Below are 13,990 nucleotides of genomic sequence, written 5' to 3'. Positions count from 1 at the left end.
TAAATAGAATTTAAAATTTAATTATGTAATAAAATAATATTTCATTAATTTAGAAAACTTATGAATTGTAATATTGCATTTTTTTAATAACTTTGTGATTCGTAAGTATTTAATTACACAGTTAATGGTAATTATTTAATTAGAAATGGAGATTTTTAAAACCATTCCTTTTGGTGCATGATTATCGTTGAACATACGAAGATGATGACACAGCCACAAGGAAGCAAGTGGGAAAAAAAAACGTTTGTTGGCTAAAACGCCACTTTTACAATTATAAATTATCATCCCAATAAATCAACTCCACTATCTCCATCATTCGTCATTGTAGGATTTTTACTCATTCTGCTCGGTCTTTCCAGATTCTTGAGCAATTCTCTTTCTTCTGGCAGGGGATTCTGCAAGTAGTTCAGGCTGTTCCCTTTCCTCTGAAAAAAAACATTATTTTTTGTTTCCAATTTTCACCTAAAAAAATATTGTTCAGATTGGAAAAGAAACAAAACCTGGGCTCATCACTTCAATCATGGCTTCCATTATTTGTAAGCTCTGCTTCTCGAATTTGGACAGGAGTAACCTGTCCAACAAACACAACATGATTATGAAAATTCAGAACTTTTTTTTCTTTTTGACTTAATAAGTAATTTAATAGGCACATTATATATCGGTGTTTCTTTTTTACTTGATGAGCTTCATGAGTTAAGCACTTAACCTTTACCTATTTTCCCTTCTTCTTTTGTCTCTCCCATTAAAATTGATGAATATTGTAAAACTTGCCTTTTAGAATGTAAGGGTAAAATAGGGCGAAAATATACCTTTCCCATACCAGGAATCATTCCAAGAACACGAGACATGGAACCTATCCTTGCAACAACACGAGTTTGCTTCAAGAAGTCATTGAAGTCAAATTTTGCACTCATGATCTTCTTCTGCAAATCTTTAGCAACTTCTTGTTTCATCTACACACCCATAATTATTTCAATCCATCATTTTTACAAAGAAAAAAACTAATTTAATGTTAACACTCACAACTTCTATGCTTTCTCCACAAATGAGAGAACATCTCACATGCCCAAGATCCTTCCTGCCATTCGATCTGGATAAAAGGGTCAAGATCCTCCATCCTCTCTCCACGTCCCACAAGCTTAATTGGCTTTCCTGACACCTAACATCACAAAATTAAACAAAATCTTATCTTATATCAAATAAACATCAATTGAGAAAAACAATGTTAAAGAAAGAGCAACCTCTTTAACACTCAGAGCTACTCCACCTCTTGAATCCCCATCTAGCTTAGTTAGAATAGCATCAGTAATTCCAATTTCAAGGTTGAAAGTTGTCATCAAGGCTGAAAATTATCACCAAGGTTAGTATGGTAAATTGTTACATGTTTATATGTAATAATAAGTTATTTCAAAACAAATGCAGCTTCTTGCCCTGTCATCGCATCCACAACAAGCAAAACTTCTGTGGGATTCAATGTTCTCTTCACATCTTTCAATTCATCCATCATATTTTTGGCTATCTGGTAATAAAAAGGTAAAGGGTGTTGTGTTAGATTAATGAAGAAACATGTCTTCTCTAATATCTGAAATGATTAAAAAGACATGTCATATAATTATAACCTGAAGCCTTCCTGTTGTATCCATTATAACCACATCTGCATTCTTTTTTTTAGCCTCTTGAAGACCTTGTCTAGCTATTTCTGCTGGTTTTACATTAGTCCCTACTGCATATACAGGAACATCCACCTGTCACAAACTTATATCTATCAAAATTGAGTTTTAAGTGACCCTGAAAACTCATTGAGAAATATCAAACTTGTATAAATGTCAACTTCATACCTGCAACAAAGATGTAAGATGAAAAATGGATTTGGGAAGAATAATGTGATAAAGGTCGCAATTAAACTAAAACCCTAGTATACCTGATTCATTGGGTGGAGGTGTCACCCTTAAGGTCGTTGGAAGCAGGAGAAAAGGAGAAGAAGAAAATGATTTATATTGAAGATTAGGGGAAAACGTAATATACCTGAATTCATACCGACATTCAACATAACTCATAAGGAAAAAACCCTAATTCAAATCAGAATCGTATAAAATTTACTGAAGTGAACCATAATGAAACTTAATTTCCTTATCCATTGATCCATCATAGAAGAACATCAATTATTAATAAGAAGATATTTGGAGATAATTGTGGTGAAATAGGGTTTAGGGATTCATACCGACTTGAAAGAGACGACCTTCGGGCGAAAATATAGTAACGACGATGGAGAAATGAATATTATAGATGTTACGATGGAGAAACAAAATCTGAATTTTCAGGAAGTTGACATAAATGTCGTAACCTATTTCGTCTTTGATGCCTCTACTTAGGTTTGAGAAGAGATGAACTTTCATCATGCACCATGGAGGAGTAGATTGTCGTTATCAAACCTGCAATCAAGAAAATGAAACCATTAGGGTTTCCATCGGTACATACTGATAAATAAAAATAACAATTGAGATGACCAACAAATCAATCCTTTTATCTCGTGGATTTGTAGATATAGAGGGATTTGATTGTGCAAATTACAACCGTAAATTTAGGAAAGATTTGAATTTTCAATTTGAATTTGAAGATATAACTAGAAACATGAATCGTGTAAAAAGAAATGAAGGGCAGTTTGGACAATTCAGTTTAGTAAAAGTAGTGGGAAAATTTGATTTGGGTGGGCTTAGAGAATTCCACGTGGCAAAAATCTACTTATTTATTAGATTAGGGGATTTTACATTTTTCATCTTTTTTTGGTTTTTCTGGTTTTTTTTTTAAATTTTTTCATATTATTTTATTAATTATTTGTTTTATTTTTTAGTTTTTTCCTATTTTTATTTTTTTCGTTGTTTCGTTTTATTTTTCATCAATTTGATCAAAAAAATTGACCTTTTTCGAAAAGTGTAAAATGTATGAATATATTAGAGTATGTTACAATTTTGGTGATTGAGTTTTTTTGGTTTTCTATTTTTTTTTAATAATTTTGGTTATTTATTGTTTTTGTAACTTTTTTTTATTTTGTAACTTTTTTTTGTTTTGTAAATATAACTATTTTATTTACTCGAATCAAAATAAAAAAAGTTACAAAAATCATAAATAACCAAAATTATAATAAAAAGATAGAAAACCAAAAAAGACTCAAACACCAAAATTGTAATATAATCGAATATATTCATACATTTTATATTTTTTGGAAAAGATCAAAAAAAGTTATCAAATTGTAGAAAAATAAAACGAAACAACGAAAAAAATAAAAATATGAAAAAATTAAAAAAAGAATACGAAAAATATTAAAAAAATAATATGAAAAAATTTTAAAAAAAAATACGAAAAAACCAAAAAAAGATGAAAAGTGTAAATGTATTAATATATTAGAGTATATTACAATTTTGATGTTTGAGCTTTTGTGTTTTGTTTTTTCTATTTTTCATTACTTCAATCAAAATAAATAAAAACAATAGAATAATAATAAATAACTAAAATTATATAAAAAAAATAGAAACAAAACCAAGATAGATTAAACAAAGTAGACAAAATTTCATAATTGGTCTCTGTGGTTTACAAAATATCTTACTTTGAGGACTTTCAAGGAAAACATCACGCCACTGGTCCTGTGATTTACATGAAAGGTCCTCGTGCTGTTAAATCTAAATTTTTAGCTATTAGATTTTAATAAAAAAGACTATAACGCTTCAATTCACAAATAAGAAAAATTAAAGAAAAACAATGTCGACATGGTTTATCGAATTTAAGTTTATTACTTGAATCAAAATAAATAAAATATTAAAAAAACCATAAATAAGTAAAACTATAAAATAAAAATTGAAAACAAAATGTCAAAAAGAAAAAAAAAGTTATCAAAATTTTGAAATTGTATATATACATATACATAAAATTTATATTTATAATTTATATATACAAAATTTCAAATATACAAAATTAGACAAATAGTCATTGAGGTTTGTAATATATTGCAAATTTGGTACAAGGATAAAATAGTCTTTTTTATTAAAATCTAATAGCTAAAAAGTTAGATTTAACGACAGAAGGACCTTTCATGTAAACCACAGGACCAGTGGCATAATGTTTTCCTTGAAAGTCCTCAAAGTGAGATATTTTGCAAACCACATAGACCAATTATGAAACTTTGTCTACTTTGTTTAATCTATCTTGATCACTGAACTTGTTTATTTTGTTCATTTTGGTCACTCTAACCGAGGATAACATGTATATAAAATCGAACGACATTGTTAAGGTTATAATTAGTCATTGAACTTTTCTGTGTGTTTTATTTTAGTCATTATTACTTTGTTTAAGCTACCATTGATCACTGAGTTTTTTTTATTTTTTTCATTTTAGTCACTCTAGTTTTTTTTATTATCATTTATAAAAAAAAAATTAAAAAATAACTACTATTTTTTCCTTTTCTCCACAACTAAACTTGTTACATAAATTATTTAAAGTAAATTATATGAATAATCCTTGTGATTTACTGTAGGGTGCACATTTAGTTATTAACTTCTTTTAACTCGAACGCTCCCAATGACTTTAAAAGAAGACTATTGTGATTTACGATTGGATGCACATTTAGTCACAAGGATTATTCATATAATTTACTCTAAAATAATTGATGTAATAGGTTTAGTTGTGGAGAAATGGAAAAAAAAACCTTGTAGTTTTTAAATTTTTTATAAATGGTAATAAAAAATAGAGTGACTAAAATGAAAAAATAAAAATAAAAAAGTTCTGTGACCAATGGTAGCCTAAACAAAGTATAATGACTAAAATAAAACAACAAGGAAAAGTTCAATAACTAATTATAACCTTGACAATGTTATATACCGGCTATCACCGGTTAGAATGACCAAAATGACCAAAAATAAACAAGTTCAATGACCAATGATAGGTTAAACAAAGTATAATGACCAAAATAAAACACTCAGAAAAGTTCAGTGACTAAAAATGACCTAAACCCTATATCATTTTAACTCCATAACTATATTTTAGTTTTAATTTATTGTATTCATTCACTAATAAATTATTTTTATTAAATATTTAATGATATTTTATTTATGAAATATAAATTTCATAACCATTATATAAATATTTTCATTTGTTGTAATATTTTAGGTATGATGTATGTTTAAAATGATTAATTAAATGAGTGAGTTCTTTATAGAATATTTTAGACAAATGAGAATAATTTAGTTAAATTTAAGAAAAAAAAAACTATTGAAAGAGTTACCATTTAAGAGATCATTTTATTAGAACTTAATTTTTATAGAACGATGAGTTGTCAGTTATTTTGAGTCATGATATAGGTTAATCATTGAAGATGTTTTTAGTTAGAGTAAATGTCACTGTTGAAAAGCCAAAATGTCTCCCGACTAACTTTACTTTTATTTATTGTTATAGTAATTACAATTTTAGTTTTTTTTTATTAAATTTATATTCTTTATGCACTGCTTTTGATTCGGTTTGTATTATTTTTATTAAAATAATTAGTTATTTTTTAAAAGTATTTATTAACTCTAATTTGTTTATTTTCGGCTCCTAACTCTATGGTTCTTTGTAGTAGTCTTCCGTGTCCGTTGAGAGTAGGGATGAAAGTAGATCCAAACTCGGGCCGGATGGACCTGGACCCGAAAAACCCGGAACCGGTTAACGAGATTTTGTAGGACAGGAAACCGAACCGCTATATATAGAACCGATTCTGGTTCGGTTCCGGGTACGTACCGTGTAAAGTGGGTCTAGAACCGGAAAACACAGAAACATCAAAATGGATAGGGTGGAACTGGTTAAAGTGGATTTAGAATCAGAAAAACCATAATTTTTTGGTAATTACTTACTATTTATTGGGTTGAACTTTGAAAATTTTATTGTTAATATCCTGACTTCGGGGGATTGTAAGTCATTGAATATGAACCAAAAATTGACAAAATAATAGTCTAAAATCATGTACAAACTCTATACTACACTTTGGAAAAAACTGCATGTCAATCCGACTTTAAACGGATGAGATATGCACGTTTTAACATTTTCACAGAATACAAATTACAAAAACAAATAGCTAAAAAGTTAAAATTTTCAGCTTTGACATCTCGACTTCGGGAGTGTAATTCATTGAATATTAAACCAAAAATGTCAAAATTATAGTCTAAACTCATGTACAAACTCCAAGTTAGGAAAAAAAACGCATCTAAATTCGAATTCAAACGAATTATATATGAATGTTTTAAAATTTTCACAGTGAACTTTTTCCTTTTTAAACAAGAACTTGTTTTTTATTGAATTGTCATAAAGAGAAAAGTAAACACATATGTTATTCCCTTTTATATTGGTATTCAATTATAGTGGTCGAGCATTACGTTGATCTAGGATTTGTAATTGATTCCCATTACATAGAAAACTATTATTTTATCGTTTTTTCTTTGTTTTTTTATATTTTAATCTTTATCATTTTTACAGGCACATTATCATTTTTATCTATTCTAATAAATAAATTTTTTTGTAGTATGTCTCATTGTCATTATTCCACCACATGTTATTTTGTGGTTATTTTAAATTAAATTTTTCTACATGTCATTTTATAGCTAGGAGCATTTTGGTAAATGTTATAATAAATAGATATCAATTTCAATAATACAGACTTTCTTTTTAATTTTAAAATCTTAAATTGAAGGAGTTTCAAATAATACATGATTTCGATTGTATTTATTTCAAAATTTTATTTCAAAATTGCTTAATGTTAATACTTTTACTATGTTTAAACTCATGGGAATCACGGGTTGTAATAAAAATACTAATCATAACTCGAAATCATAATGACTAATCAAACATTAACTTACAAAGATAAAAAGTTTATAATTTTGTTTTAAAATTAATTAATACAATGTTATGAATATCCAATTTATATTGTGTATGTATGGATATTTTATAAAAGAATGAGTTTGTTTAATGGAATATACATTTGAGTATAGTGAAAAAAACAACAAAATAAATCATGAAAATAGCATTGATATATGACCAATTAAACATGATCGCAATATAATAAACATGCATAAATACAACACAATAAATTTGAGGGAAAACCACAGAAAAACCCTATGTATTATATTGCTTAAAAAACCATTATATTAATTTTATGTACAATTTTTGAAACCGTCTAACCTATCTAATTTATCTGGTAAACCCTAGACACATTCTTATCTTATCACTGTACGTGGAATACCCTTCTGTCATTTTTAGCTGGCATCCATTGTGTACACAATAACCTTGTAAGGATACAATATTCTTGTGTTGAGCTGTTGATAATGATTCCACATCTGCTTTGAATTCTCTAGCGATTAAACCCATGTCTCCACTGCTAGTTTTGTTCCATTTGGTAAAGTTGGTTTGTAGACAATCATTTAATGCAAGACCAACCCCCATCATCTTCCCCAATAAATTTTTGTGGAAACACATCGACTCTCAACAATGCTTACGTTGCCCTCCAAGCATGGAATTAAGCCATCAAGGATGACCCTAAAGGAATCTTGAACTCATGGTTTGAGTCAAATGTGTGTGGCTACAAAGGGGTTTTCTGTCAAGATTCATCAGTTACAGGGATATACCTTAACCATGGTGGTCTCGAGGGTATTCTCGTAAAAGAACTTTCCCTCCTCAAAGACATGACTCTCCTCCACCTCAACAACAATAGTTTCACAGGCACAATCCCAGATAGCTTGAAAGACCTTATTGCCCTCACTGAACTTGATCTCAACAATAACCAATTCTCCGGACCTTTCCCTACCATAATTCTCCAAATCCCAAATCTCATGTATTTAGACCTTAGATTCAATCTTTTTTCAGGACCCATTCCAGACCTTGTATTCACCAAGAATCTTGACACAATTCTACTCAATAACAACAATTTTGAAGGTCAAATCCCACAAAGTCTAGGCAATTCCCATGCTCGGTAAACAATTTAGCCAATAACAAGTTGACAAGTGACATTCCATTTAGCTTTGGGTATTCTAGTTCAGGATTGAAAGAAATCTTGTTCTTGAACAACCAGTTAAGCGGTTGTATCCCTAAAGGAATTGAGAATCACTAATCATGTTGAGTTGTCGCTTATAGAGGAAGGAATGACGTCGGTGAAGGTATTGTTGCTAACATTGAGAGCAATCAGGCTTGGTGTTGACCGGAGAAACGCAACTTGAATTGTGCCATTGAAACGATTACCGGAGAAATTAAGCGATTGGATTGTAGGAGGCAAGATGCCCGGTAACTGTCAAGAAAACCTATTGTAGCTCACGTCAATGGTGTGGAGGTTGCTCATAGAGGAAAAAAGTCCATCGGGGAGGGGACCGGATAGGAAATTACACGACAGGTTTAGGAGGGAGAGAGCGTTGAGAGATTGAAGAGAAGAAGGGATTACACCACGAAGACTTCTATCAGGTAACGACAACTCCACCACCTGATTCCCTGTATGTAACAACCCGATATTTCAAGTCAATGTAATAGTCTAGGTCAACCATTGTAACTAGTTTTAAAGCAATAAAGAGAAATTATTTTGAATATTATGTGCATTTAATTATTTATAAAAAACGCTGAAATCCGAGTTATAACGAAAAAGTTATGACCTATCGAAGTTTCGCGACGGAACCGGCACGACGTTGTGTGACGTAAAAAGTGAATTTACGATAAAATACTTTTTAGCCTTAACAATCTAAATAAAAGTTGTAGCATACGTTAAACCGAGAGTGTGCATAAAAAGAACATCCAAATCTGATTTCGTATGAGGATGTTATGATTTTTCTAAGAATCGACACAACAATATACAACCCAAAATTCGAATTATAGATCGAGCGATTTTTAGCCAACACAACCTAAACGAGAATCGAAGATCTCGTCAATAGTAGTTCAACGGTAAAAAGATAGACGAAAACGGACTACGTATGAAGAAGTTATGAATTTTTAACGGACTTTTCCTGTCCCGGCCTGTTAAAAATATAACTTTAAAAATAAAGTCAAAATTTGCCAACGGAGTCTAATCGACAATTGTAGAGTACGGTCTCACCTACGCGTGGATATAAAGAACGTCGAAAACGGAGCTTGTATGCGAAAGTTATGAATTTTTGAAGTTTGAAAAATAAATTCCGAAGGAGTACGCCCAGCGTACGAGGTTACGCCCCGCGTACTCGGAAGCTAGGTCTGGAGTTGGCCACGTCGCCCTATTCCTTCGCATGTTGGACGCGTGTTTATAGCCTTGACACATTCGAAGCTCGGAACCCGATCAGAGGGCACGTATCTCGTACGCGCAACATACGAAGGTATGCTCTACATACCGAAGTACACCCAACGTACCGAAGTACGCCCAGCGTAATGCGAGACCTCAACCATACTATAAATAGGATGTGAAGCCTCTCGGATTAGTTTACAAATTTCACCGTTTTCTTACCTTTAAACACATTTTTTAGCCACTTTAAATCCCTCGAAGTTTAGAGAACTTCCCTAACACCCGAAGAAAGCCCGAAGCAATCGAAGTCCTTGAGAAAAGAATATTTTTCGGTCGAAACTCTGCCCGTTCAGAACTCGATTTTCACCAGAAACTCGTAATTTCAAGTAGCGAATCACTGCCCAAATCACCACTTATCAAGTGAGTTCATACCCCTATATTTTCCTAACTTTTTCTATGTTTTAGGGGGGGGGGGGGGGATACAAGTAAAACACAAGAAACTTGTGTTAATATACAAATTATTGTTTTATATTTCATTACGTTAAAGTAACTTTACATAGAAATATCAAACATGCAGAACAACGTATTACCAAATTTACAAACGGTTACATGCAAAATACGTTCAAACGAAACAATTATCATTTTTTCAACGAAATAATATCTTTTAAACTATATTAGGTATAGTTTGAGAAAAATTCACATCATTTTACCCTTTCAGGGCAAAGAAAAGATTATGTAAAAATACGATTATTTTTATATACATATTAAATATGATGAAATGGGTAATAGTTTCATGCATATTTTCATTAATAAAACTCGTATCTCGTTGGAAATTTGTGAGTCATTCGTGTTCATTGTACCTACCAATGGTATCCATTGAAGTGTTGTTTTATAACCCAAGTCTCCTCCCGGAGAGCGTGATACTTGTGTATAGATCTATACTAGACTGATGATCCCGCACCCTGGCTGTTAGCTACAGCACGACCGACAGGTTATGGGTGACAAACGTCATATCATTTCGACGCCTGAAGAACGTCGAGGCAGACAATTCATTAATAGCATGGTTATGAAAACTCACATGATAAACGAATATACGATATTTTTACGTGAAATCAATAGTACGCTTATTTTACGTAAATACCCAACTCTTCAAACGGTTTTATTCACAAATAAAACTACATGTTATTAAATTAAGTATGGCATTTATACTTGTACTTTTGGTCTTGGAACAATATAAGACTACAAATCAGCTTTAGGGAAAATATAGGATTTTTCGGGATAAATACGATTATTTTACAAACAAACAGTTTACAAATCAGTTTTATGGAAAATATAGTATTTTCCGAGATAAACATTCTCGTTTTATAAACAAACGAATTACAACTCATTTTATAGAAAATATCGGATTTTCTAGAAACAAACGAGATTTCATCTCATTGAATGGCATATACTTATTCATACAAATGCTTATGAACTCACCAACTTAAATGTTGACACTTTTTCTCAAATAACTTGTATTCCCAGGAAGATAGTAAATACAGGTATCAACAACTTTTGAAGATTTGACGTTAAGGCGTTAAACAAACCTTTTGAACATCATATTGTAATTGACTTTTGGAAACATGTAACGCTTACAACGATGTAACATTTTCGACTATGTATAAGATGGTTGTGTTTACTTTCTTTACTATTCAACTGTTATGATACTGCACATGATGTCCTCCGCCCCCGAATGTTTCCGCCGTTCAGGTTTGGGGGTGTGACACTGTATCATCACAATCAATTCCATCCCATGAACAACAATCAACGGCAACATCTATAAGTAGAATCGGGAACACAAGTATAATCAACAATCAAAGAAAACCCAAATGGAAGAAAAAAAGAAGAATAAAAGGGGTTTTGGTTTTGGTTTTGGCAGCATGATAGCTGCAGAAAAGAAAAAAGAAGAAATGGGAGGAAGGATCAGGAAGAATAAGAGAGATTGTTGAAGATGAGTGAACGATCATGATGATCCATTGATTTGATTTTTGAAGATGATGATTTTTGAAGCAGCAAACACCTTTTTAACTTGAATTTGCTTGTATAAATGATACCACGTCATTTATGTTACCGGTTGGTAAAAGGGAACCGGTTATAAAGCATTAAACAGGATAAGTGAGAAATAATAATGGTTAAATTGTACATAAAATTAATATAAGAGTTTTTTTAACACTCATATATAATACATAGAGTTTTTCTATGGTTTTCCCTAAATTATATATATATATATATATATATATATATATATATATATATATATATATATATATATATATAAATCTAAAGGAGCTTAGGAACATTAACTTTTTTGCCTTGTGCCACAAATGTTTAGTGAATTTGACACATTTCATCCCTAAAGTCAAAACTTTTATATTTTTGCGTTTTTATTAAGTTTTGTGCCTTTAGGTTTTTGCCACAAATCTTTAGTGACTTTGACACTTTTAGTCATTACAGTCAAAATTTTTACATTTTGGTATATTTGCCACAAATCTTTAATGAATTTTACACTTTTCGTCCTTGTAGTCAAAACTTTTACATTTTGACATAAAAAACACAAAAAACCTCCTTTAGAATTTTACTACTATATTTTCCCAACTTTGACATCTTTAACATTGTTGCCACAACATTTTTGGATTTTCTCCACCATTATCCCTTCTTTTGGTTGTATACTTTTGGCATCTAATTTTAGGGGCTGTCGACTTTCTCCCCTATTTGTGGTGATTTACACTTTCAGTACATATCTTTTAATGTATGCCGATTTTTCCCATTTTACCCGAAAAGCGGCGTAGCCGCGAGTTCTTTACTAGTATATGATGAGTTATAAACTCTTAAAGATCGATTAGATTCAAACAAGTAAAAGCAATCAATAAACATAATATGAATCAAGAATGTGTCGAATGATTATAAATCACAACCTCATAAGAGCTCGATAAAGAATTGCTACTGTAGAGGTGTGTAGGCTTTACAATGACACGATTAGCAAATACACGATGTATGCATGCACCTTAAATAGTAAAACCCTAATCATTAATCACAGGTGGACAGGCCCAATCCGGATACACAAAACACTAAGTAAAGGCCCAAAAGACGCAACACCAAAATACTCAACAATCTCCCCCTTTGCATCGATTGAGGCGAGAGTGCTTCACTGCTGAGTTCGCTTCAGCACTTCAAACACTTTCGGAATTACGCCCAGCAGAACCTTGCGAACTTGGATATACCATTGAATCATATCCGAAAATCACTTCTTGTCACCTTTGCTGTTACCCTTGTGCTTATTGACGAAGTCCAAGATGTACTCAAGGAAAGAAGTGGAGAAAAGGTGTTTGTCGTCGAGAAAGAAACAAACTTTGTGAAAGTCTGCATCAGTTCGCTCCTTCAGTTGAAAAGCTACACACCAACCGTCCTTTTGAATCTTCCCAAGTTTCATTTTATCAAAACCATCAGGGACTTCTTTGGGGAGTACATTTGGCTTCCTTCGCAGCACTACAACAATCTCAACATCCGTATGCCCAACCTCATGAATGTATGAAACAATCATTTGCTTGAGGTGAGCAACAACGGGCTCATATTTCTGTCCATCTCTCAGCAACAAGTTGTAAAGCACGATCCAGTCATAAGGGTTAAGACATGGCAAATCAGCGATGGTGAATTCATAGACCTGACTAGACAAACCTCTCGCAACCTTAAACTTCGCATTTGGGAAGCTATTGGTTTCATGTGGACCAGTGACCTTCATAACTGTAATTGTGCTCACACTCCACATCTCGTATTCTGGCTTCATATGCTTGAGATAGAACGATGAAAGTAAGTGGTCTGCACTGCTGTCTGTTGCTTGGACATTCGCAACTTTCATAAAACTGCGAAACCTGAAGGCTTTTGGAGTGATCGGAAGGTCCAGCTGCGAATCTTGTGTATTCTGAAGATCGAATGAGACAACGGGTTCAACCAATACTGACTCGACATATCAACAACTTCACTCAGAATCCGCTTCAAGGTCCATACCAAAAATAAGTGCTTTCGGCATTCCAGCGTGGCCTGAGCTTCGCGTTCAGCTTTTTCTTTCTCTTCAGCCTCACGAATGATTCTTTGATGCTGATCCATATGAGCTTCACGTTCTTTTCTTCTTTTCAGCTCGTGTTCATCAGGCTCTTCATCTTCACTGTTGTCAACTATTGGTTCTTCATTGAACAACTTCTCTTTGCCTTTCGCTTCAGTTTCGCTTTTTGGCTTAACAGTGGGCTTGACCAAAGGTTTGGGGTTTTCTTACTTGGATTGATTCACACCTTCTCCCCCTTGTTTCGGAATTGAGATGGATTCTGTAACACCTTCCAGTCTGTGAAGCATGTCGAATACAGGGCTGAGTTTCTCGGAAAGATGCTTCTTGACTGTTATCGTGATCGTTGAGTCACTAGTCTCAATGATGTCTGAAAGCATGGCATTCACATCTGCTATACAACTTTTCATAATTGCTTTTTCAGATAACAGATCAGTGACTCGTTTATTTGCATTCTCTAATTTGACCGTTAAGAATTTCATCTTCTCAGTCTTTACAGCAAGAGCATCCATTATCTTGCTCTCAGTGGCCAAGTTGAAGCTGCGTGATTTTTGATGAAATGGAGGAGTTGAGTTCAGCATTGTCTTGTTGAATACCAATACGAACCGCCTTGAGTTTCGTTTTCTCCGTTTTAAGTTTCGAGC

The 13,990-nt window shown here is 32.3% G+C and overlaps 1 protein-coding gene, 1 long non-coding RNA gene and 1 pseudogene across 2 annotated transcripts; 1 reads left to right on the top strand and 2 right to left on the bottom strand.

Moving 5' to 3' along the window:
• Positions 1-298: 298 nt before the first annotated feature.
• LOC145136249 (signal recognition particle subunit SRP54, chloroplastic-like) lies at positions 299-1,339 on the bottom strand. Its single transcript, XM_079070413.1, has 5 exons — positions 1,242-1,339; positions 1,024-1,159; positions 810-953; positions 501-571; positions 299-425 (listed from the first exon to the last, which is right to left on the bottom strand). The coding sequence occupies exons 1-3, from the start codon at positions 1,335-1,337 to the stop codon at positions 934-936; spliced, it is 252 nt and encodes an 83-aa protein (XP_078926539.1). The 5' UTR covers positions 1,338-1,339; the 3' UTR covers positions 299-425; positions 501-571; positions 810-933.
• Positions 1,340-1,424: 85 nt separating this feature from the next.
• On the bottom strand, positions 1,425-2,496 carry LOC145136000 (uncharacterized). The gene is made up of 3 exons (XR_013720165.1): positions 2,222-2,496; positions 1,620-1,745; positions 1,425-1,519 (listed from the first exon to the last, which is right to left on the bottom strand). It is a non-coding gene; the product is annotated as an uncharacterized LOC145136000 (long non-coding RNA).
• A 4,946-nt stretch (positions 2,497-7,442) lies between these two features.
• Positions 7,443-8,125, top strand: LOC145139328 (leucine-rich repeat extensin-like protein 6 pseudogene; annotated as a pseudogene).
• Positions 8,126-13,990: the final 5,865 nt, after the last annotated feature.

The sequence above is a fragment of the Lactuca virosa genome, chromosome 9 (genome assembly GCF_052849685.1).
Source record: "Lactuca virosa cultivar CGN04683 chromosome 9, Lactuca_virosa_CGN04683_v6, whole genome shotgun sequence".
NCBI classification, from domain to species: Eukaryota; Viridiplantae; Streptophyta; class Magnoliopsida; order Asterales; family Asteraceae; genus Lactuca; species Lactuca virosa.
This window is presented reverse-complemented; position numbering and strand designations above follow the sequence as displayed.